Source organism: Microtus pennsylvanicus, chromosome 7 (assembly GCF_037038515.1).
Source record: "Microtus pennsylvanicus isolate mMicPen1 chromosome 7, mMicPen1.hap1, whole genome shotgun sequence".
NCBI classification, from domain to species: Eukaryota; Metazoa; Chordata; class Mammalia; order Rodentia; family Cricetidae; genus Microtus; species Microtus pennsylvanicus.
This window is the reverse complement of record NC_134585.1, coordinates 65170345-65196027: the sequence shown is the minus strand read 5'-3', so window position 1 is coordinate 65196027 and position 25683 is coordinate 65170345. Positions and strand designations below refer to the sequence as shown.

Sequence of the window (25683 nt, the reverse complement as noted above, 5' to 3'; positions counted from 1 at the left end):
CAAGCTGTGCTGGATGGAAAAGGCCTTGGGGCGCACACAGTAAGGAACCAGACTTCCTGGCCTGCCTGCTAGATGAAGCTGCAGGTACAGAGCAGTGCTCAGTGCTTCATCACACCTGACGACTCCAGGAGAGGAGGCCACCCTGTGTATGTGTTCCATCCTCTGGTTTTGTTCACTATTTGTGTACGTTGTATTTACGAGCATGTTGTTTATAATGCAGGAGCTGTTATGTCAACAGTGGCCCCATCCGTGGTGTGCTGACCATATCTGATGACACAGTGTTGTGGGAGGTCCTGCTGTCTATGTGTTACTTTTATTGGTTTCCTCCTATAGCATGGGAGGAGGAAGGCAGAGTTAGAGAGATGGCATGGAGCCACCAGAGATAGACGTGCTGAAATTTTGCTGGTAGGCCACGATTTCTTGGTGATGCATAGATTAATGGAGATGGGTTCAATTAATATGTAAGAGTTAGCCAATAAGAAGCTAGAGCTAATGGGCCAAGCAGTGATTTAATTAATACAGCTGCTGTGTGTTTATTTCGGGTCTAAGCTAGCCAGGCATCTGGGAACCAACAAGCAGCTCCTGCCTTCAACAACTGAGAGTTGAAGTCCTGTGTCTGTAGGTCTGTAGTGTTGACACATTGACGGTGTTCTCTACACACATCTTACAGAGTGTCTTCCCGTCCTGAGGTGACAAATGGTTGTACTGAAGCAAGGCTCTGCTATGCAGTTACACAGTGCAATCTTCTAGAGAGCTTTGTGGGGATGTGGATATAATTCCATTTGTCTATGGCAGACATCTCCACTGGGAATTTTAAGGACATCCCAGGGGATCCTGTCCACACCGAGACCTGCTTCTGTGGTCTTAGTCATCGGACCTCAGCAAGGAATTACCTGGGGAGGCTGCTGCATTGCAGCTGATCTAAAAGGGATGGCGGAGCCTCTGTGGGGCAGCAAGGCTGTCTGTCCGCAAACACTGAGAGTGAAACCGAAATGTCACCCCTGAGCCTTGGTCTCAGTTACTGATTTCAGTTATTTGAAGATTTAGGTTGCTTTCAATTGTATGGTTTTCTTTTTCATCTTTTGATGTCCTTTATCCCGTATGATCTAATATTTAAAGTTTTAGGAATATTATAGATTTCAAGGTAATTTTTAATTATTTAAGTGCTTTAATAGCAAAGACTTTCTTACCAGTATTTTGAATAATTTTCTATTCAGGATTTTTGTTGCATATCCTACTCCCATAGATTTTCTGTGGAACGGTTCTGTGTGTGTGTGTGTGTGTGTGTGTGTGTATGTGTGTGTGTGTGTGTGTGCGTGCATATTCATGACTCTAATTTTATCAGTTTATATTCATTGTGAACAATGTTCACAAATCTATGTCTTCACCAAAGTACTCTTTCAATGTCTCAAATATGACAAGTGCATCTGTGCTACATTTAATACAGTCCCGTGTGCACAAGTGCATCTGTGCTGCATTTAATACAGTCCAGTATGCAGAAATGTGTCTGTGCTACAGTTAATACAGTCCCATGTGCACAAGTGCATTTGTGCTGCATTTAATACAGTCCCATACTTCGTCTTGAACTTGACTTGAGTTGTGTGTCATGATCTTTAATAACTTCCGTATCACGAAGCAAATCTACTTAAAAGTTTACACGTGTGCTTTGATATATGGGCCTTTATGGGCAGCTTTTTTTCTATATGTAACTTGAAGTTAGAATTCACTTTTGCAATTTTCCATATGGATAATCTATTGTCTAGTGTTGCTGACCAAATTTTTGGTTTCTATTATCTGGTATTTCACCATTGCAGTCAACTTGGAAATAGCGCCCGGTGATTTGTGTGTGTGTGTGTGTGTGTGTGTGTGTGTGTGTGTGTACCTTTTTCATTCTAGTCTGAGTGCTTAACCTGAGGGAATCTTGTTGTTACTGTTGTTTTAAATTTTTAATTAAAAGCATATGTTTGCATGTGTGTCTAAGTGGTAGTATGGGAACATGAACACAGGTGCCTTGGAGGATAGCAGTGAGTTTCAAATCTCCTGTAGTTGTTGTTACAGCTACTGTGAGCTCCCCAGTTTGGTAGTGGGATCTGAACTCAGGTCCTCTGCAAGAACAGCAAGGGCTCTTAACAGCCATCTCTCTAGCCCCAGACGTGAGATTTTTTTTTATTGATTTTTATTGAGCTCTACATTTTTCTCTGCTCCCCTCCTTGCCTGAGATTTTATGTTAGTCTTCAGGATATCACAGAATAAATTCTTCTCTGTACTTTCTTCCTTAGGGCAGTCTCAGCTTTTCTTTCTTCTTACAGTGTTAATTATTCTTGTTTGATTCTGTTAATAAATTCATTTTTATCATAATTAGATCAAACACATAGATTTACTTTGTGAAGAATTAACATCCTAATCTAAGTGAATTCTCCTGGCGATGGCTTGAAGTTTCTGTTGAAATTACATTATGCACTGAGTTGCTGATCTGCTCAACTTCCAACCCTTAAGTTTCTGACTTGCTTTTGAGTTTTGATTGGTTAGAAACTTCAGATGAGCAGTGAGTGTGGGCTGGCCTTGCTTCTAATGATGTCTCTCCACCCCCACAATCCCAGGGGACGGGCATTGTGCAGTTTATATCTCTTTACCACACGACAAGATCTTTTTACCGCCAATCTTCCATTTCGCTACAAGTGACAGTATTTTTTCTTACTTAATGCTTCCCTCTGTGGGTTGACGTGATCATATGTTTATAGTTCTCCTGTGATCAATTTCTGTAAAGCCTTAAGTTAATGACTTGTTAAAGACTCTTCTCACCCTTGACGTGAGGCATCTTACTTAGACTCGATGCTTATGTACCTCGCTGGAGTCAGTTGCTGACTTCTGTCAGAAAAATTACTTTTCTGCATTCTCAAATGAAATTGCTTTTCATTTACAGTCTTTTTTACCTATTTAATATCACATTAAGTATTTTACCTCAGATGAATTGGCAGTATGCTCCTCATTATACTTTGGAGAAGAGGATAATAAGATAAAAATGTTGCCGTAAATTTTGAATTCTGACTCCTTTTCACATGAATTATAATATATAATATATATATGTATATATATATATATAATAAGCTAGTTCTTTCAACATTTCCAACACATATTTCTCACTCATCGAGAATTCAGAACAAGTGCTTCTTGCAGGCAGCCTGCCTGCTGTCCAGACTGACCGCCTTCTACATTGGTTTTCTGCTCTCCTCAGTATGTGGTTTCCAAGCTCACATGCCACAATTCATGGCAATTAGCACGGGGAATCACAAAATACTTCTGCTCAAAACCCCTTGATTGAAACTGGGACTGGAGAAACTACAAAGAATTCTGAAGAACAAAATCTAGTTGTCTAGTTGGGCACCAAGAGAGGGAGCGATCTTGAACACTTACCCCAAAGGGAACAGACTATATTTCTAAATCTACTACAGAAGGTTTTGCTTTCCCCACAATTTATTTAATCCTTTTAAAAATAAAATACCAGTCAGTAGCAAGCAAAGGGCTCTCTTCCCAAAGGCCCTCCCGAACTGTGCATGCCCCCAGCCTAATGGTGATGGCAGATAGAACCCTCACACCATAATCCTGCCAACTCCCTATGCAAAGCCCTCCCTGTCAGACGTAACAGATTCCACCGACTAGGGACTGGCTGTCTTCCGCTTACTGTTTTCTTCAGAACAGTGAGCAACTGACTGGAAGCAACTGCAGTCAGTGCAGTTTCTGCAAGATGCTTGCAAGGCAGACTGTCACCCACCCCTGGAGACTCAAAATGATTCAGAGGCAAAAGGGGAGGAAAAGAGGGATGAGCAGAAAGTGTGTGGGCTTGGCATCTGGAGAAGCGGGATCGGAAGGCCTTGTGTGTTGCTCATCAGAGGAGGAACACATCTCTGTGTTTATGCTAACACGTCAATCTGGATCCATACAGTGTGAGCTATACAATGAATCCTAACTTGCTTAGGCATAAACACAGCGTAAGAGATTCATGTTAAAGATGAATGAGAAGGACAGTGGCCAGTGAGGTTTCAAAGGACAGAAAATAATCTCCTATACGGATGTGTATCAACTGTCATTTGTGAGCCTGTGATACGTCTTATCAGATAAGAGTGTTTGTGGCTAACCCACCGACCTCATTCCATCCCAGGAGCTACTTGTTAAAGGTGAGAATCAAATTCTGAAAGTTGTCGTCTGGCCTCAGTACCTGTGCCACGGTACACTCACACGGGCACACGCAACAACTGAAACACAATTAATAAAAACTCAGGGTCAGAAATTAGGGTCCAACCTGAAGATCTGAAAAGCAAAATATCCAGCCACTAGCTCTTACCTCTACCTCAATCCAAAAATGGCGATCCTGCCTCCAGGAATCTCAGAATGAGACTGTGTCTGAAAGCTGTCTCCCCCTGTTTTATGTCTCTAGGCATGGGATTAAAGCCATGCACCACTGGGATTAAAGATATGCACCACCTGATTTCTATGGCAACTAGGGTGGCTACTGGGATTAAAGGTGTGTGTTACCATAATCCAATGTGTAAGGATGACCAGTGGGACTGTTTTACTCTCAGATCTTCAGGCAGTCTTCATTTATTAAAATACAATTGAAATGTCACTACAAGCAATTAATTAACTAATTGGCTGATTAATCTGATAATTCAATTTTAAGATGTTATTTTCAGTCTAGGCATCAAGCAGGAACTTCTGTGGGGCGGTTGAGTTTTAACCTCTCACAGAACACAGTAAATCACCATGTATAATGCCTGTATCTGCACTTGTCTGTTTTAGTCATGCTTGCCTCAAAGTCCTCTGTGATTCCTCTGCTCTTCGATATCTCCATCTTGTCCCCAGATGTTCCCATCCTTATTTCCCTGTTTCCATGCACGTTCCTCCACAGCTAATGTGACCCTTCTTCTTCATTCCAGATGTGGTCACATAACTCCCATACTCGGAAACTGATTCCATCGTTCTAAGTCGAGTCTAAGTTTCGAATCCTGTTCCAAGTCTGTCCCATCATGCACCCCAGCTGTTCTTCTTACCCATAAAGTCTTGCTGTTCCTGCCTTCATCTCCATTTCTGTCACTTTCCTATCATCTTGGGCTTTCATACTTGGTTATTCAGGTGTTAGCATCCTCATCCCTCTTTGCTAAGCCCAGAGCTGTTTGAGGGCAACCGTGTATCTTTGATTCCATTTTATCACCTCAGTACCCGAAAGAAAGAGGTGAAGCACTATAGAATATTCTAGCTATAAGACATTTGAATGCTTATTCCATAAACACCTCCATTGTAGGTGAAGCCTTTGCATATGGATAGGTAAAGGTCCTGAGGCTGTTGATCAACATTTAAGAAGCAGTTCAACAAATGTCATGAAGTGTAGCATATGCTAATTCACTCCCTGATTCTGCAGGCATCACCCTGGCATCACTGATATAGGCTGAGAAGAGGGACGTGGTGGAGTGGTTCCCACCGGGTAGTTCTCACACGTGTGGAGGACACTGAGAGCAAACAAAGTAAGATGTAACAGTGTCAGGAGTCGTGCCTGTGACAGTTTTCCAAAACTTCTTTTCACCTTATTTAACTGTGTGTGTGTGTGTGTGTGTGTGTTGTGTACATGTGTCTATGTGACCACATCCATGCCTGCTGCCCAGGGAGGTCAGAACAGGGCATCAGAACCTCTCGAAATGGAGTTGCAGATGGTTTGTGAGCCACTGTGTGGGGGCTGTGAACTGAACCTTGGTCCTTTACAAGAGTCCCCCTTGCTCGTAGCCTCTGAACTATCTCCCCAGCCCCCAACTCTTGAGTGTTTACAACTCTTGTCTTTAATAAAATTTTTGTATATTACATATATATATTAAGTTTAATATAATATCATTTTAATGTCTAGTAATGGCTGTGCTTAAAATGTGAGTCACAAAATTACTAAAAAATCAAAGCATTAGCTTCCTGATGCAGGTGTCTACTGCATTCATGTGCTGTTGGAGAAGAATTGCAAGGCTATGTCAGTGTGATAGGAATACGGCAGGGGACAGTACCTGCCAGGAAATCCAGAGGCGTGTGAAGGGTTTCGATTCTGCATTCTACCTCTCTCCCTTCCCTCCCTCCCTCCCTCCCTCTTCCTCTTTCTTCTTCCTCACCCGCCACTCTGCCAACCTGCTATGAGCCATGTCCCTGTCTCTCATCACTTACTCTCTCATGTCACACTCTCAATCCCTTCATCTCCCTGGCCTTGTAATGTGCTGGTGACATTTTATTTCAGTTTTCATCCTCCTTTACACATCCAGAGAGTGAAGCAGGATCCAGGACCTGACAGTGGAAAATCTCCAAGATCACTGTCCCTGGACACATCTAGCATCCCTTCTCTCCTTATATAATCTTCCATTATGTCTGAAACTCACAAGGAGCTTGCATCCTCTGTAAATACTCTCTCTTTCCAGAATGTCGTTTCTTATTCAGGATGCCTCATTATCTACCTTTGTTATGTCTACCAGGTCAGCACAGAAAAAACCATGCCTTTGTCACCCTTGAACATTGCTTCCTATCAGCACCCCCACTTCCTTCATAGGTGTCCTGCGTCTCTGAACCTCTTACCATTGGTGATGGCCTCTCATTACAAAACAGGTTTTTGTGAACCCAATCCCCTAGGGTAGTCCTGTCAATCTGTTTCCCATACACCCGTACACTGGTTAGAGTTGAGTGCAGGAAGAGACCACCCACAGTTGCCCTGGAATGCCTCGAAGATCTTTTCAGCTTCCAGAAACACTCACTGCCAGTGTTGCCTATATTAAAAATTCAGAAATGACTCCATTTGCTGCGTGGCCTCCATCAGACAATTAGGAACTGCTGCTCAATGCCCCTGGTATCACATACACTCTCTGTGTTCACAGCATCCCATTTATCCTCTAAGTAGCAGCTCATAAAAAGGTAAATTAGGTTGTGCTGACATAGTCTTTGACATTCTCTTGTCCTCACCCTCAACCCTAAATTTATGTGGTTCCTGCCTCCCGAGCTTCTCACTAGGGTGGTAGCTGTGGAACCTGTTGCTGGGCACCCATGAGTTTGGAATGTAGAAAACCCAAGCATGCTGCTGTCCTGGGGAGTCTTCACACATGATGCGCTTTTAATTCAGAAGGGAAGATGTGTTAAAAACCTTTTGTGTTTCAGAATGTACTGAATAGAAGGGGAAAACTATATTTTAGCATCACATTGAGAACCAAATCCTCAAATAGGACCATTTAGAAATAATGATACTGTATGCAAAGTGTGACCCTACTAAGTACTGGGGAATCAACATTCAGTGCTTTCTGTGTTCATCTGCTCTCTACAGACAGGCAGGAAGAGAAGAAACTTATTCTTTTTAGAGAGGGATATAGTTCTATAATAGCATAATAGAAAAGGAATTAAGTTTGTGTCAGGTCATAGGTATATCTTACGGTCACTGAGTTGTCTGACGTCTCCCAGCAGTGAGGTGTCTCCACCTCTAGGTGCATCCACATTTAGATGGTTTCAGTATCTTATTCCAAAAATGGCCCCCCTGTGTCTCTGCCATCACTTTGCCTCCATCTGTATATGGTCTGGATGAATTTTCATTAAGAGGAAGATAGCTCACATGCCTTTCTCTCACAAAGCTTGCTATAATTATATTTTAATCTATTTCTGTGTTTGTTTCCTCCCACAGTCTGTATCCTGCCAGAAAACAGCAACTTTCTGTTATTAAATTTGAAGTCACTAACATCTAGAGCAATCCCCAGTGCATACCAAGGGATAAATGAAAATTTTCAACCCAGATGAATGTGTTACAAGTATAAAGGAGAGAGCCCTTTCGAGGTTACACTGTTTATGATTTATGAATCTCCTATACTATACTTCTCTTATCAGACAGAAGCACAAAGACCAACTTCAATATAATAAGTATATAATAAATGTTCAACTGTGTCACCAATACACACACATGTGTCCCCAGAACTATACATATGTTAAGCCTGTATTAAGTATAATGCAGGTAATATAAGCATTAATTATATAGGCATATATATGTAACTGAATTATATTTCAGTCAAAATACTAAAGCAACATCACCAAATTTCAGTATTTCTGGACAGATCCCTGACTGCATTGAACCATGACTTATAGTGATTGCATCAGAGATCGTATGACCAATGGAAATGTTCCTAAAAGAGCCCTGAGGCACAAGACACTCGGTGTCATGCTGTCTGACACAGGAAAACCAAGCGTTCAAACACACGAGTTCCTGTTCAAGGCTAACAAAATCATTAGTTCCAGAAGCTCTCAGCTGTGTGGCTCATCCCTAAAGCAAGTCCCAGAAGCTGGCCCCGGTATAAAACAATTTCTGTCGGGAGACTGACTTTTCCCCAATGAGTAATTTAGGACTCAGCTTTTTTTTCCCATGTGAACTGTCTTATATCTTGGCAGAGGCACAGTATTTCAATAATTTATATAATTTTGAATATAATACAGTTAATGCCAGAAAAGCAATTTCTTTGATATTGAATTATAAGAGAACACACTTAGGCCACTGTGGCTAATGACCTGGGGGCCAGTAGCATGGAAAATTACCTTTTAACCCAGTTTCATAGAGGATCTGTGCATATAGCCATCAGCACTGCTATCTGTGGGCATATGGTTGCTTGATAACGCTTGGTTGTAACATAAGAAAAAATACAACTCATTATCTTTGTGAAAAGGAGATAAGAAAGATCACGAAAACGGTATAGGAATATTTGTTTTGGGAAGCAGAAAATTAACTGGAACCATAGTTTTATCGCTCGTGTTTCTGAATAAACTCTGTTCCCTAACACTTTCTTAGACGATGCTCTAGTCACGCCTGGGGTCGAATCATATACTCCCTGAGAGGTGAGCCACACACCACTGTATAGTGCAAGTGTTGCTTTTATAAGAAGTCAGGTGAATGTGATATGCAAATGGGTTCTTGGGTCTTCCAGGGTGAAAGCTGTTGAACGCTTTTATGAATTTAAGAGAGACAGGAAGTTATGACTTCCCAGCTGCGTCTAGACCATACGGGGCACACAGCATATAATGAACCCTTTCTACACATAACTCTAGGTGCTGTTTTTTCTCAGAGAATAAGAAGATTCTGCAATTAGTAATAGTCTCGGGTGTGAAGGTCGAGGGTCTTCTGTTAGAACAAGGTTCTTCTTCGTAGCCACGGAAGGTGCAGTTTGAGTTGATGTCAGGCTAATCCTGCAGATAGTGCAATGAGGTTTGTAGAGCACAAAGTTTCAAGTCAGAAGAGCACTGAGGGTTCTAGTTTGCTCTCAACTGCTGTGACTGATCAAAAGCAACTTAGGAGGAAAGGGTTTATTTGGCTGGTATTCCCACGTCACAGCCTATCCCCAAGAGAAGCTAGGGCAGATTCTTATGCAGGAGCTTAAAGGAAGCAGAATTCAAGGAGGAACAGTCTCTTCCGGCCGTCTCTCTACCTTATTAACAGACTCATGCTTAGCCAGCTTGCTTATGGAGTCTAGCACTGGGTGCCTAAGGATGGTACCACCCAGAGTGGACTGGGTCCTCCTACTTACCTTAACAGAGACATGTCTGTAGGCCAATCTGATGGAGACAATTCTTAACAAAGGTCCAGGTGATGGAGGTTGTGTCTGGTTGACAATAAAAGCTAAGCAGGAGGACCTAGTTAGATTTCCTTCTTCAGATGGAAATCATGAGTAGTTGCTGTTCTGTGGTGTAGAATCCTTCACTGGGGAGCTACAGCTTAGTCTGAAGATGAACTCTGCATGACCAACTTCTGTGCACACTACTTCACGAGAAGTACTTTTACTCCCAGTGTGAGTGATCAGCTCTGACCAAGCCACCTCTGAGCATCTATTTCTGAAGTCTCTTCTCTACAGCCTATATTCACAGAAAACACTCATATGCCATGAAGTCAAGCAGCATACACCTTCCAACTTGTGTTAATCTAAAAACCATTCCAAAATTGAATGCATACAAATAGCAAGGACAGTTTGTCTTACAAGCAAAACTACAGTCTGAGTCAAGTAGTCTCACCAGGCTGAACTGGCTAATTTTGACCTCAATAAGCTGTAAACCACCACGGGCTATACCCCTGATGTCTCAGAATCTCACCATGTGGCATTCACATGTGGCATCTCCATGTGCTGTCTCTAGCTGGGTAGCTCCAGGATGGTCAGATGAACTACACCGTCTCCCAAGCCTCCAGGAACGAGTGTTCTTCGAGACCAGGACAGCAGACAAAATGCCATTACTTAAGAACCCAGTTTGGAAGTCATTCAGCTTCCAGCTCTCCTATTGGAATCATCAGTAGCAAACCAAATTCAGAGCAAACAGAGGGGGGATGGATGGAGCCCATCCTTAAGGGAGGGGCCCTAGGAATCCACGGCCTGGGAGTGCATAGAAGGAGTAGAATCTTGAGCGCTGAGACCTCTGCTCAGTGGCACATGCTACACCAGCTACCAGCCCTTCACCCCTGCTGTATGCACCCTCTGTCAGGCACGTGGCCAACAAAAAGTAAGGCAGAGAGCCAAGGCAAACATTTTCAATTTCCACCCAATATGACTCCAGCTCACTTTCAAAACTATACAGTCAGAGGAGGCATTATTTATTTTCACCCAAAGCTTCACTCCCAGTGAGCTTTTGGACCCCATGGAAATATTGAGGATCTATGTAAAAATGGATACCTGAAAGTACCCACATAAAATACATTAAGCTGCTAATAATGATCACCCCTAATGGTGGTGTGATATTCAGTCACATGACAGTGCAACACTACTTTGTTTTAACAACCAAAGTGCATCTCAGATGCTACAATCTATGGTATTTTCCTTCTTATTCTTCACATGTTTTTTCACCCACTAATTTCAGCAAATGGGTATCATCTTCATAATTAGGATAATAAATATTATTTACAGAGAACAAAGGAATGAGTGTACTTCAAAGAAGACATTATTTGTCTAATGGTGCTGAAATGGCACCTTTGCTTTGCAAGCAAAAGAACACCACAGCAGCTTTTAGACATAAAGTCTGATAAAAAAAAAAAAGCATAAAAATAAAGCAGATACCGAGCCCTGGGCATGTGAGGAGTGCACATTGAGCCCAGTGAAGCAGAGTGGGCATTCTTCATGAAATCAAGGCAGGTGGTACATAAGTACCCCACAGCTCTAAGGGTGCATTCGGGCCCTTGGGTTCTAAAAAGTCTGGAGCAAGCTTTCTGCTATGGGAAATGTTTGCAAAGCAGGCATCTGGGTTCTAGTTCGACACAGATGTGCTGTTTTCTCTGGTTTAGGAAAATGGTTCACTCCAAGTACCAAGGAGGAGGCAAGAAGTCCTCTCAGCTGATGCAGAGGGCACTTTATGGCTCTACTCCAAAACTGGTCAGCAGGTTTATGGGAAGAATAACCATACTAAAAACAGGCACCTTCTTTTCTTGATCTAAATTCCTGGAAAGGGACACATCATAGCTACCCAGACTGTTTTTCTAAAGTTCTTAAAATACTTTGCCAAATGGTTTCCAGGAAAATACTCATTATCAATTCTTAATAAAATGTTACCATCTCAGCAGGTTTGGAGACATGGGGTTGGTTCCCGGGCAGTCTCAGTGGCTACCCAGACTCACAGGCTATTCCCTGAGCCTGTGACACCAGCTCTGCCCAATGTATCCTGGCCTTCCTGCTGCTGCTGCTGCTGCTTCTGCTGCTGCTGCAGTAATTCCAATTCTGTCTAAACAATCAAGACGCTACTAATGCTGATGCTGCCCTGAGGTGCACCAAGGGTCTGAACTCCAGTGGGCAAACATTCCCTGGAGGAGCCAGCCGCTACTGATGCTAAAACCCAAGTGAAACAAAAATAACAATCCTATACCCACCCAAATACGAAAACTCTAAATCGGCAATGTTTCATTTTACTTCTTGAGTGTTTTAAAGCAAGTACGGAGTTTGCCTCTCAATAAAAATATGAAAACTGTTACTTAACTGCTTCTAATCTTCTGAAGGCCAAAGGACTATTCAAATCTTTGATCATGTTTAGCTTCCATGTATACTCAACCTTCTCCTAAGCTTTGTTTATTTCAATTTGCCCTTGAAGAGCTATAGCCCAAGAACATTTTCAGTGAAGAAATGTGTCTTAAAATTTAAAGATCCTTCGTGTTCTTATGCCAGAGTTTATCTGCCCCAACGTTAATCTAGCAAGAGACAAGGGCAAGAATGGAAGATAAAGTGATGTTCATGCTGGGTTTATCCACCACTCCACACTACACGGTGCCCACCCCCTCCCATTCTCACCCACACCTTCTGTACTGCTTCAGAGGATCTGTTCCTGACTGCTCAGCAGGGAATAACCTAAAGGGAAAAGCTGCCCAGGATCTTCAGGTGGCTGCCCTTCCTCATGTACCTTGCTAATCTTACCATTTAAAAACAAATTGCAGAGCCAGGTAGGTGTTGGTGGCACATACCTTTAATCCCAGCACTTGGGAGACAGAGGCAGGTGGATCTCTGTGTGTTTGAGGCCAACCTGATCTACAAGAGCTAGTTCCAGGACAGGCTCCAAATCTACAGAGAAACCCTGTCTTGGAAAACAAAACAAACAAACAAACAAAAACAAATTGCAAACACCTAAGCTCCCTCCCATCTAGACCGTGAACACAAGGAACAGTGGCAGGAATCACAGAGAAACAAGTGTCCAACCATAGGCCAGATATAAAGGAGGAGCCATCTAACTGCATCCAACTCTCATTACCAAGACCACATACCCATGTTCTCAGATCTCTCTGTTTGCTTCTCCTCCCACTCAGGTTTGGGAAAAGCTCACTGGATTCTACCCCTTCACTACCTGGATATAAGACAATACAGTTTTAATCAGCACATCCTTTTCACTTTTTCTTCTGTTTCAAACTGTGGTCAAATATCAACATCCTTGCCTATTCTCACCTTCAGAAAAATCAGTTTGTAATTTTATAGTCCCAAAACATTGTGCTGGCACCTCTTTGTAGGTATTGTGGCTTCATATTTCAATTACTAATGATATGAATTTCTAACGCCACAGGGATAGACCTTTTGAGACTCCATTTCTGATGCCGCAGGTACTAGGGAAATATCCACTGGTGAGTGTAAGAGTGGCCATATGGGTGCTCTTATGATTGCTGTTTTGTCTTATTTAATAGCTTGTGTCCTGAAGAACATGATAGGTTGAGAAATAATTGAGCATACTTTTAGATGAGGAAAATACTGAAGTTTGCAACATGATTCAAAGTTGGAGCTGGAGGAGGTAGACGTATTTCTCTCAAACATGTTCTCTACCTCCTAAATCATTCTGGCATGTCCCATCAGTAAGCAATTCATGAATCTGGCATGCGTACATCTATAACTTATGCTCTGGTGTTTTTTTTCTTCTTTTCACCATCTTTGAGTGATGGGATGAGGAGAGAAGCCACACACATCTCTGAAATGCCATAAACTATAAAGTCAGTTGCAGTCTGTCAGCTGGGAGAGTAGTTTTGCTGCTTAGATGTGGGCCATGAAGCCATCAAGCACCCGCAAGCACATTTTGAAAAGAAGTCATGAAGCAATTTCTTCTCTCAGTTTGAGAACAACACCTTTCCAGAAGGTTGACTGTGAAGCGGAGATGGGCTTGCACCTTCTGGGGACTGGCCAAGAGGGAAAGGGAGGTGCCAACCCCGTGGAAGGAGGAATGTTCTTTTGATACTGCCAGCCGTTGCCAGATATAAGAGTGAAAAGAGAAATTCAATTCTCCTGAGATATATGGTTCTGTCTAGCTTGTTGATTCAAGAGGCTTGGAAAAGCATCAGAAATACAGTTTCTGAACTAACAGCCGCAGCACTGCGCAGAGAATACACATGGAAGTTGTTAGCTGTGCTCTTGCATGGAGACATGCATGTGCTCTGGACCAGTGTGTACATGTGGGGCTCAGGTCAGTGTCAGGGTCTTCTTCTGTCACTAACCAAGATTTTTGTGAGTTTTTGAGACAGGTATCTGACTTGGATCTGGACCTCGCTGATTCCATAAACTGGCTGGGCAGAAAGCCCCTGGGGTCTTTCAATCTCTGCCCCAGCTCTGAGAATAGAAGCACACGCCACCTCTTCCTCCAGAGTGCTGGGATTAAAGGCATGAGCCACCACCACCCAGCTCTGAGAGGACTCTTTGAGTCATTGACATGATAGATGTTGCTGAGTGTATGCTCCCACCTCCATGTTTCCACCTTTCTCAGATTTGCACAGTGAAGTCATAATTCCATAGCTGATGGGGAGAGGATCTCTGTGAGTTTGAAGCCAGCCTGGTCTATAAGAACTAGTTCCAGAATAGTCAAAGCTATTACACAGAGAAACCCTGTCTCAATAAACAGAAGTCCTCTCAGGAATTCATGTCACTGTTCATGTGACATGTTTTGAGGGTAGAACATGTATAGGTAGAGAGAATGAAATAAATTATGGTGACAAGAGACAGAATCACTAGTATTTATATTTCTTATTTGTTCTGGTGAAATAGTTAGGAGGAGCCAGCTAGTGTTTTTGGCAGTCGCATCAGGGACATTGGGATCCTGACCCTGAGGATTTTGAAGAAGAGCTTGTAACATCAGAGAATTAGAAGATGAAGTGCGTTTGTCTATGAAACAATGCCCTGATTATATAAGGTAGGAGGAGGAGGAACGATTTTGATGCCAAGGATACAGTTGTTGCAGTGAACACTGAACAGTGCTCGGATGATCTGTAGTCACTAGACTTACGAAGTCATCACCCTTTAATGAAGTTACGTGGAGAGCTGTGACCTCACAGCACAATATTGATGGGGCATTGACTTGTCCCTAGTTACCCAACACTATGAGGCAGACCCTGGAGGTCCCCGTGACATGCCCACAGTCAGAATCTCCATCTCATGTACTCAATAAGAGCTCTCAGCATCATGCATGACTCAGCGTCATGTGTCATGTAACCTTGCCTCAGAGAAAAATGTTTAATTTGTTCCTTCTAGAAAACATCTGTATGGGCTTGTAGTGCCATCCGCAAACACTCTGCTGATCACAGACTAAGTCGCCCTCATGGACGTTCTCCAATCATTAGTGATCTGTGTTGAGTTCATGGAAGAATTTCACATTAAATCCACGAAGGATGGTCATTACAACAAAGTAAAAGTTTCTTCATGTGTCAGCAAGCGTGGGCTGGTAGTACAGGTGGTGACAGACTGCATGCCGAGCATGTGAAATGAAACACCTGTGCACAGTCAAGAAGCCCCCACCCGTGCTTATATAAGCACCCTAATTACACTCAACTACTCACAGAATGGACAAAGAAGTAGGAAGGGGTTCAGGAGTGTGAGTGGCATTAGAGAGACAATGAGGATGAACACCATGCCCTGTATACCTTGTCACAAATAAAACAAGGGTCCTGTATCAAACCCCCAAGAGAGATAAAATTTGAAATATGTGTATATTACCTGAAATAACATCTATTCACAAATTCAATACAAATAGTGAGTTAATGCTAAGTCTCTGTGTTGCACGTGTTACCTCCCAGTTTGAATGTGCATGCTGGGAACTCTTCCGCGCCAACCTAATGCCTGCCAAGAACACTGACAGATGACTCGGTGGCAGCAGGACAGATGGACTCTTTTGTTTTGGTAAAGTGAAACCTATAGCAGGAACTAAATTACCTTTAGAGAATCTAAATCCAGAGAGGCCTCTAAACATGACTCATCTCCTGTCTGAAGGCCAAAGAACGGTTGAAAAGGAGGTGCAAATGAGCAACTGAGTTCCAGGACAACACACAACATAGGGACAAGACAGGTTATGTTACTGTAAATGGATGTGAGTTTAAACATACTTAACCTTGGACCAAAGACATGTATAAGGATACTTGCCTCAGCCTGGTGACCTGAGTTCAGTTTTAAACGGAGGAAGAAGTTGCCCACGGATCTCCACATTGCTCAGTAATTGGTGTGCACCCCCACATGCTTCTTGCCTGTCATGCTTTGATGGGTCACATTTAGAAGAATAAATTTTGCAAAAAATAAATTATTTTTGTGCTCCAGATCATAAATCCAGAAACAATATGCATAGCAATCCACGAAACCCCTTAAAACCTATAGGTATGTAGCTAATGTTTTTGTAATCATTCATTGACTGAATACATCTGTAGGAAAGAACCTGAGTTAAGATAAACTAGGTATATGGGATGCAAACACGTGCTGTAAAATTCCCAGAGAATTGTTAATACTTTAAATAAGAACAAAAAATAAAAATTAAGTAAAATTCTAACAAGAAGAAGGCGTATACAGAATATTAAGTGTCTTTTATTTGTCCTTTTCCATGGCAGTATGTAAGCACTTAGAATACTGGGCTTACTATGAGCCTCACAAATATTCTGAATATTCAAGATTCCTCCCACATGCGGCCTCCGTCACCGAGACACACAAGCTGCTGGAGGAATCATCTCTCCCAGCTGAGCCTCAGAGGGTTGTGATATCCTGCCCTGTTCTGATCATGGGCAGAGCCTTAGCTACTTTCCCTTCCTCCTCCTTAGCTGGTGCATCTTGTGAAGCTCCTGATCCCTTCTCTGCACCCCACCTTATTTTTCTCACAGAGCTGACCACGATGACTTTCATCCATTTGACCCATCCTTCACATTCCCCTTAGCTGTCTGGCATAGGGATAGGATGTTTTCCTCCCTTACAGGCTGAGCTTGAGCTACATGGATGGTTATACAACTGACTTGTATAACATAACTTGTAAAGCAGCACTGGCAAAGATGTGGAAGGCAATGTGGGAAGCCAGTCTCTCTGTAACGTCCTTATCTGCTCTCTCCTCTAAATGTCTTAGGGGTGGTGATTATCTTTCTAACTTCCTGCATCTTCTGTAGGTCTAGACTGATTCTCTCCACAGTCTTTGGTAGAAACGGGAAGCCTTGGAAGCTGAATGTGCAATAGTTTTAAATATTCGGTGACAATAGTCACTTGTTTTCACCTCCACCAGCAACAGCACAGACGGGGGTCACCAATATTTCCACAAGGCACCTGCTGTTGGAGTTAGACACATCCCGGGAAAGAACTCAGCCACAGAATTATTTTCTTCTTAGTACCTGTCTTCCAGATAGGCCTTCTCTGTAGCACATACTGGGAGGCGATCGCCATCTCTGAAATGACAGGTGACTCCGTGGGTTCGCGCCTCCTCTCAGCACTGACACCTAGCTGGGAAATGTTCAGTCAGAGTGTGTGACTAGGAGACTGGGCTGCTTCCCAGTTAGTGGAATACTAATGCTTGGCATGAACTCAGTGGGCTAATAAACACCAGAGGTGCAGGTGATGTAGGCTCAGATGTCACTGACGGAAAGGGGACACTGCGGAGGACGAGAGTGAATGATTGTTACAGGGGAGCAGGGTTTTTATTAAATATACATACCCTGCCCAACACTGAATCAGTTAGCAATCTGACTTTGTAAAGTAAATTATCCATAGTTTATTAAAACTCTGTGTAAGTACTGTCTTGCATTTTTCTGTAGTGCATTGGCATTTTATGCCCTATTTAAATATATATATATGTGTGTGTGTGTGTGTACAAATATCTCATAGTTTAGCCGATTTATACATAAATCTAATATATCTACTTATTATATATAGTGTGTATGTGTTTTATATGTGTGTGCTTGTTTGTGTGTAGATGTGTATATATATATATATTTGTGTGTGTGTGTGTATATATATATATATATATATATATATATATTTGTGTATATATATACTCCCTCTCCACAGTAACTGAAGCTTACAATTCAGCTGCAGTAAGCAGCAAACCCCAGGAAACCCCATGTCTCCTGTTCCCCAGCAGTGGTATTTAGAGACATGCACCACAATGCCTGACGTTCTTCATGGGTGCTGGAGATGCAAGCTCATGTTCTCCTATTCATACAGAAAGGTCTTTAGAGCTGAGTCACCTCTAGAACCCCAAATGATGTGTTTTTGGTGTTATAGCTTCATTTTTAGTAACTCTTCTGTCTCTCATCTTACTAGAACGTTAAGTTCTCTATGTTCATTCCAGTATAACTGAAAATAAAATTCAGTTTAGAACTGTTGTTATTGTTGTTATTTGCCTTAGAAAAGCTAAGTAAAAATCCTGATGATAATGTTTTTAAAATATGTCATTTGGACACGCTCACACAGTATATGCTCAGCAGCCATGTTCTTCCTCAGTCACTTGAACCAATGCCTTATGATTACAAATATTGCAGCTTGATTTTCTTGTGGTCAAGCTTTGGTTCTCTAAAAAATAATCAAAGATAATATAAAAATATGGGTAAGTTATAAAATTGCAATGTTTAGCTACTGGACTTTAAAATAACTGTTGAAAAATACAGACCAGAATGGGATAATTCAAATGATGCTTCAGGAAGGGACAGTTTTCTAATCCATCAGGGTGACCTTTCTCTTTTACTTAGATTTCCCTGGCATCATCAAAATACTGCAATTATTTAAAGTCAAGCATAAGCTAAGTTGCTACATGACAGCTGTGTACATTGTTAAAGAGATGGCGTCATTGTCAAAGTGAAAATAGCATTGTGTAAGTTGTGACAACATTGGCAGAGTGATGAAATTATTGCCAAAGTGATAATGACATTATCAGAGTGATGACATCATTGTCAGAGCGATGACATCACTGCCAGGATGGTGATGTTGGAGAATATTTCTGAAACTGAACCCCAATGTCACATGTGGGCTTCACACCATTCAATTAGAACATGATGTTGATGCCAGGTTCCTTTCTCACCTCTGAACCTGTGCTGACCCAGGTGCTCCCACCGTGGCCATGGACTATCGGTCCGATTTTGGTCTCTGCATCTCAGTGAAGACTCTGAGGCTAACACAGTCCACAGTGCTTGTTCTGCAAGACTAGGCACCATCTCAGACCACAGATCTATACTGTAGAGTCTTAAATCAGACCAACTGGCTTGTCAGACTAGGACAATTTAATCCTAAAAGATTCTTTTATTTTTTTGATTAATGTTTTAGTTAAAGTTTCTTTCTTTTCATTTAACAAATTGTACTTCACAAAGAAAAAACATTCTGGGATGAAGTTTCACAAGTCTAATGCATCAGAAAGCTCCCAGTATGCTTCCCCCTCACTGTTGTGAAGACCCCATGTGTAAGGACATGACAGGCAGGCAAACCCTGCCATGACCTACTCCAGGGAGCTTGTCTTATTATTACCGATAGGAGTCCTTACTAAACTACCTGTGCTCCCTAGAACACTGGCTCCAAGGATGTCCAGCCCCATGATCTTCAGTACAAAGCAGAAGCTGCATGCACCTGTGTGGCCCTAAGGCAACCCTCCATTTCCTCCCCACACTGCTCCATGCAGCTCAGAAGTTAGCAAGCTGGCACAGTGGGTCTGTTATTAACTGTTTTCAAAGCAGAGCCCTCATGACAATAAGGATTCTAGGTAGACTAGGGAGATGGGTCCATATTCTAAATCACTCAGCACAAATCATCCATAGAAGGAATTTAGTGAATATTCAGGGGTATTCCAACAATGCCTTACAGATTCTGAATCTCACCTCTGTGTGTTTGTTTGTCTTTCCAGTTCCTCCGAAAATATATGACATCTCAAATGACATGACCATCAATGAAGGGACCAATGTCACCCTCACTTGTCTGGCCACTGGGAAGCCAGAGCCTGCCATTTCCTGGAGGCATATCTCCCCATCAGGTGAGTGTTGGCCTGCAGCGTTGGTGGCTCAGAGAGTGAGTGAACCCTTTTCATTTCCCTCCTCCTTCATGAGATGGCACCTAGAGACAGCGCGGCTCAAGGAAAGTGAAGGAATGAACCACCCAAGTCGTCATAATAAGGCCTCTTGATTCCTAGGCAACGTTGTTTTCATTGTAACATTCTGGGTAATCACAAATCAATAGGAAAGGCTCGAATTGAATTATTACTACAGAAAAAAACCTGTTCATTTAAGTGTGTGCGGGACTTATTCAACAGCATCACATGTTGATAGCCAGCAGGCACGGCTGAGGTAATCAGGAGAGAGTGGAATTATACAGACTGTGAGTTGCTAGGCCTGATTCCAAGCCACTGTGCAGAATTAAGGGTTTGGGAGTTAGAATTATCTTTACTTGATGAAGGGATCCAAAAGTCCTCACATGGAAGTGATTTATACACAGAGATCACGTAACTGGTGGCATGAGGTCTGTGGGATGTCTCTAGGTACCCGTGGCTTCTACTACTACACTGTGCACATCATCCAGAAGACTTAAAGTCAATGTTAGTGACAGTCAATCATCATGCAAATAGGCCCGTGTCTGCATTTGGAATGCCAAAGCGTGAGTGTAGTTTGTGAGTCTGGAGTAATAGAGAAGCCCCAGGATCGCAAGGGCCCGGCTGTAGCTTTACCAAAAGACCCTGCTTCTAGGGAGGAGAAAGCCAGTGATAGAGCAGGCACTAAAAATCCGCCTTTGGGTTCAGTGTGTACACATCCCTGTGCATACAGCCCCACCCCAAATAAATACAACAAAATAGAAAAATAAAAGTTTTCACCTGTAGCTTTGAGAATTTCTTGAAAGTGACGATATTATTTTATTGTCTAGAAACACAGCACATTTTTAGATTAATACAATTTTACTTCAATTGTTTTCCTTTTATTTTGGGAAGAAAAAAAAAAAAACTTCCACAAAGCTGGCGCGAACAATGAAACTGCTCTTAATAAAACCAGAAAGGAACATTGCATGTAGGCGTAGAAAAGAGCACACTTGGAACATCTACTTCATCTGCTAATGCTTTATTTAACATCGCTCATTCCTTAAGTGTCTTCCAGTTGCCTCGTTTGTGCAGAGGGTCTAATGAGAATCACCCACACCGGGTGCTAAGTATTGCTGTTAATGGGAGACAAAAATCAATAGACTGGTTTCACACACTTTTGCCGTGGGCATTAAGCTCCTGTAACAGTTCTGAAGTTCGAGTGTATCGTTGACTGACAACACCTCCCTTGACAGAGCCACAGAACGGACATGTGAATATCGAACACATGTCAGGCTCTCTATAGGCTGGAAGTGGGCACAGAAACTGAGACCCTGCGTCGAATGCACCGCTTTCTAACCCGAAATGCTTACGCTTGCATTCATCCAGACTGGCTCTCCGCTGTCCTCAAGTGTTTCCTACTTCCCAACTGTATAACAATGATCTCTAGTTATTGTTTACGTTGACAAGAGTCGCGTGTATTTATCAGGTATGCGATAGCTTGAAGCATATGTATTCTGGAACAGTTAGAACCAGCCGACTATTAAGTCTGTTGCCATTGTTTCCATCACGAGAATCTCAGCATCCATTCCCTTTGCATTTTCCAAGAGCAAGATGTAACAGTACCAAGGCTGGAGGGACGGTTCATTGGCTAAAGGCTAGATGACCCAGGTTCAAATCCCAACACCCCCATGGCAGCTAACAAATGTCTGTAACGCCAAGAACTAACACCCTCACACAGATTTACCTGCAGGCAAAACACCACTGCCCATAAAATTAAATGGTAAATATATTTTAAAATAAGAAAGAAATATTGAAAAGAAGATGTCAGAACATTAATATGCTACAATATGCAGTAGATGTCTGTATTTGTCCTCTTGTCTCACAGTAAGTACCCAACATTCTTCTTCCAGCTTAGCATCCCAGATATGATGAGACTAAAGAGAAATAAGAGACATAAATGTGCCTTGAGAACTCTAAGGTGATATTCAAATGTACAAATGACTCTTAATCATCTCTCCATGGATAAAATCTGATGGCAATATGGGTTTTGTAAGAACGAAGTACACAATTTCTATCCACATATAATTTTAGATTAATATTTTGGACTTAACGCTCCCATTTCGCTGTGCTTGCTTGCTGTGCACATTTGCCTTTTCATACATCCTTAGATATATTTTAGTTTAATTAAATAACAAGAATGCCAGTTGCTGAAGTTATTAGAATAAAGATTGCAGATAGCATCACAAACTGAAAGGAAGACAGATTGGGTTTATAAATTAAACAGCACAGATTCATTTTTCTGATCCTGGCATACCAAGAAAATGAGTAAAATTAGCATAAACATTAATAATTATCTATGAATAGCTGGACTCTGAGAATATTTTCATAAATTGAGAATTATAATGTATTAAGAGTTCTATATTCCAATGCTGCTTCAGAAAGCATACCTGATAATTCTATTATCTTATATATTTATACTTGAAAGCAAAAAGTGGACTTCACTTACCCATTTATTTTTTTACCTCGAAAACATCAATGTCCTGCATTATCTGCTGTTCTGCTTTGCTGTGTAACATGGGCTGAAATAGCCGCCAGCCATGACCAGCTCCGGGGCTCTCTGCAGAAGCCATGGCTGAGTTCTGTACACATGCAATGTACTTGTTTTGTTTTGTTTACTAGTTGTTGTTGTTTTAATAATTCCCAGTGTCTCATCCGTGATTGATTTTATGGTTCCTCCCAGGTCTCAGGATGGTGGCTTCCTCTGGATCTTCCGTGATCAATAGTTGTGTATTGGTATGATCATGCCCCAGGCAGCCCTGGAGGCAGAAGGAGTGGCCACCCTCCTGTGCTGTGTGCTTCACTGAGATTTTAGATCAATAAATTCCTAATTCATTTATAACCACGGCTTCTTTCTCTGCAAGCTGCTCAGCCTATGCCCCATTTTGCTTTCTCTGGCGTAATAAACACTGTGACTGAAAGCAGCTTGGAAGAGAAAAGGGTTCGTTTCGCTCAGCATCCCATCACTGAGGGACACCAGGGCAAGAACTCAAGTCAGGAACCAGGAGGTAGGAACTGAAGCAGAGACCACACGGGAACTCTGCTTACTAGTTTGCTCCCTATCCAAGATTATTTTCTTATATATTCCAGGAACGCCTGCTCAGGGGTGGTGCCACCCACAGGGGCTAAGAGTCCTTCCACATCAATCATCATTAAAGAAAATGCCCCATAGACTTGGCCACAGGCCAATCTGAGGAGGCAATTCCTCAACTGATATTTCCTTTTCCTAGATGATTCTAGCTGTGTCACGCTGACAAAAAGCTAACTTGAAACGTATGAGAGCATTACACCCAGATCCACCCATCATAGGAAGAGCACATGGTACATCCAGGTACACTTAATGCACCCAGTATTGTAGCCCAATAGTGTGGCAGCCCTGGGCCTGTTCTGGTACATTCCCATGAGAATATACACTACGTATTCACCTTCAAGGTACTTCCCCTGAGCCTGTATCATTTCTGCAGCACGGTATCCTCAAAGCGCCCAGTCTGAACTGCAATTAAGTCAGGGGATGTATATATTTCTATAACGTGATTTGAGAATATGTCTTGGTTTTCTATATATCTAGATCTTTCACTTTGTGTTTATAATGAATTTGCAAAATCTGAAGGGTCTTTACTTGAAGCCTTGTGTGGATGTGCAGGCCCATAATTCCATCAGTTAGGAGGCTGATGTAGGAGGGTGGCCATGAGATCAAAGCTAGCCTGTTCTACACCGTGAGTTTCATGGCTATTCAATGCCAGAAAACTCAACATTGAATCTCGCACCAGTCACTGAATGCTCACAAGCAGACATTTTTGTCAAATATAGAAGGAGTAAGTTCCACACACTGTTTTTACCCCAAGTTCAGTGTTAGCACCCTCCACTTTGGAGGTGGATTCTTCAGGCTTTTCTTGATTCCTGACAGTTTCACCAATAATCCCTTTTTAAAAAACAGCAAGTCCCTACGCCAGAGTTATATCCTGCTTCCTCCTGGCTATGGAATAGCTATGGCCATCAGGAACTAAGTAGATTGTGTCCTTTCTCAGGGGACCTACTTTAGAGTACATGACATCCATCCCTCCCTCGCTGGCAGCTTAAATTTCAGTTTACCATCAGGGCGCTAATTGATTTCTACACTCTGTGGTTTCTCCTTCCCTCACCCCATGCTTCCACTAAGCAGCAGGAAGAGAGTTCACGAGATGACAGACCATTGTCCTCTGTTGTTGGTCTTCCCTTTCTTGGTGACATTACTGTGAATCCTTCATCACTCATGCCTTCCGTTGCTTGTAGAATTGATGGCTTCTTTGTAGCTCACCAACCCTCCTTTCTGTACCAGTTAGTCCTCATAGTAAGCTGCCAACAAGAAACTCATGGTACTCAATTTCTTATTTATTAAAAATACTTTTGTTGGTAGATTAGCAACTTTTAAAAAATTGTTCATGTTTGTTTATAATTCATTGCTGTTTAATCATTTAGATGTTCAAGTTGTTTTTAACTTAATCACTAAGTGGTGTATCTGTGTGTCTATGTTCTTATATGATGTGCCTGCCATATGTCTATGGGACATGGCATTGCGGAGGGCTGGGCTTTTGTCTATGTCCTGCCCCAGCTCTGGGATAAACCACTTACTTAACTCCAAATGACAGGATACACGTGGGACACTGTTGATCTCCAATGGTAAAGTAATCGGCGAATCAGCTGTCCAGATGAGTTCCTCTGGAGTTCTAGTACAGCGCAGAATGTAAATGACTTTGGGACAGGAAATGAAAAGTGCAGGAGAAGGGAGGGTTTAAGTGGAGTTGGGAGTCAAAGAGATAGGGAGAGGAGGAGGCAGGAGTAGGGCATCCAAAGTCAAGCATTTGCTTTTTCTTTTAGTAAAAATTAATTAATTAAACTAAAGAGAAAGAAAGGTGTGTGAGCGAGATAAGGAAAGATAGAAAAGTGAGAGGGGGGAAGAAAGGAAGAAAGAAAGAGAAGGCTATGGAAGGAAAAAATCGAAGTATAAAAAAGGAAAAAAACATAGAAAAGCATTTTATTTAGTTGATAGAACAGCCCTAAACGGAGTTCTCAATGTGTGTGTGTGTGTGTGTGTGTGTGTGTGTGTAAGCATGTGTGGAATTACAAGCAAACACAGAAAACATGAGAAATAATTGCTGGCGCTATAGACAGTTGATGTGGATGATGTGACTGCTTCCTCCGCTCTTTGGCCAATTCCTTTCCTGGAGACTTTTCAGGACCACGCAGTGCATGCAGCAAGGAGCTCAAGACTCAGCACTTTGCCTCATTAACACTGAGCTTGAGAGCCAGCACTTCCTCTGACCAACACTGGTTTTATGGGCTAACGAGTGAACTTGTTTATGCTCCCAATATAAGATGTTGGTAACAGTTTTACTCAAATCACAGTAGCCAGTTTAGAGCACACGACAGAGGCCATGACCTGAGGAAACATTCCACAGGGATGAGAGCAAACACACTACTGAAATGTACTTGTGTCTTGGGCCACACAGAATTCCCATCAGCTCCCTAAAATTGAGGAGCCGATTGGTGGCTCTTGGGTGTAATCCACACTGCTTCACCCAATGAGACTGCAAACTCATAACTTACTTTTAGCTCTGGGAGGTGGGTCAAGGAGTGAAATACTTGCTGTCCAAGCATGAGGATGTAGGTTGGGATGCCATGAACACACATAGAGCCAAACAAAGTGTCACAGAGCTGTCATGCATGTAATACTGGTGCCGGGGAGGACTGCCCTGAGGGTGTGCACAGCAACATGCCCGGATGAATCATGGACTCCAGGTTCAGGTTTAACCACCTATTGAGGAGTAAAGGGAGCATCTGATTGACACTTCCATATCACTGTTCATCACTGAAGGAGGTCAGGATGGGAAC

At 42.3% G+C, this 25683-nt stretch overlaps 1 protein-coding gene across 1 annotated transcript in view; it reads left to right on the top strand.

The window, feature by feature from the left end:
• Positions 1-25683, top strand: part of Negr1 (neuronal growth regulator 1) — a 690101-nt gene that overhangs the window by 391065 nt on the left and 273353 nt on the right. Inside the window, exon 3 of the mRNA XM_075981026.1 lies at positions 19597-19722. Within this exon, the coding sequence (XP_075837141.1) occupies positions 19597-19722 (126 nt within the window). The remainder of the gene's footprint in view (positions 1-19596; positions 19723-25683) is intronic.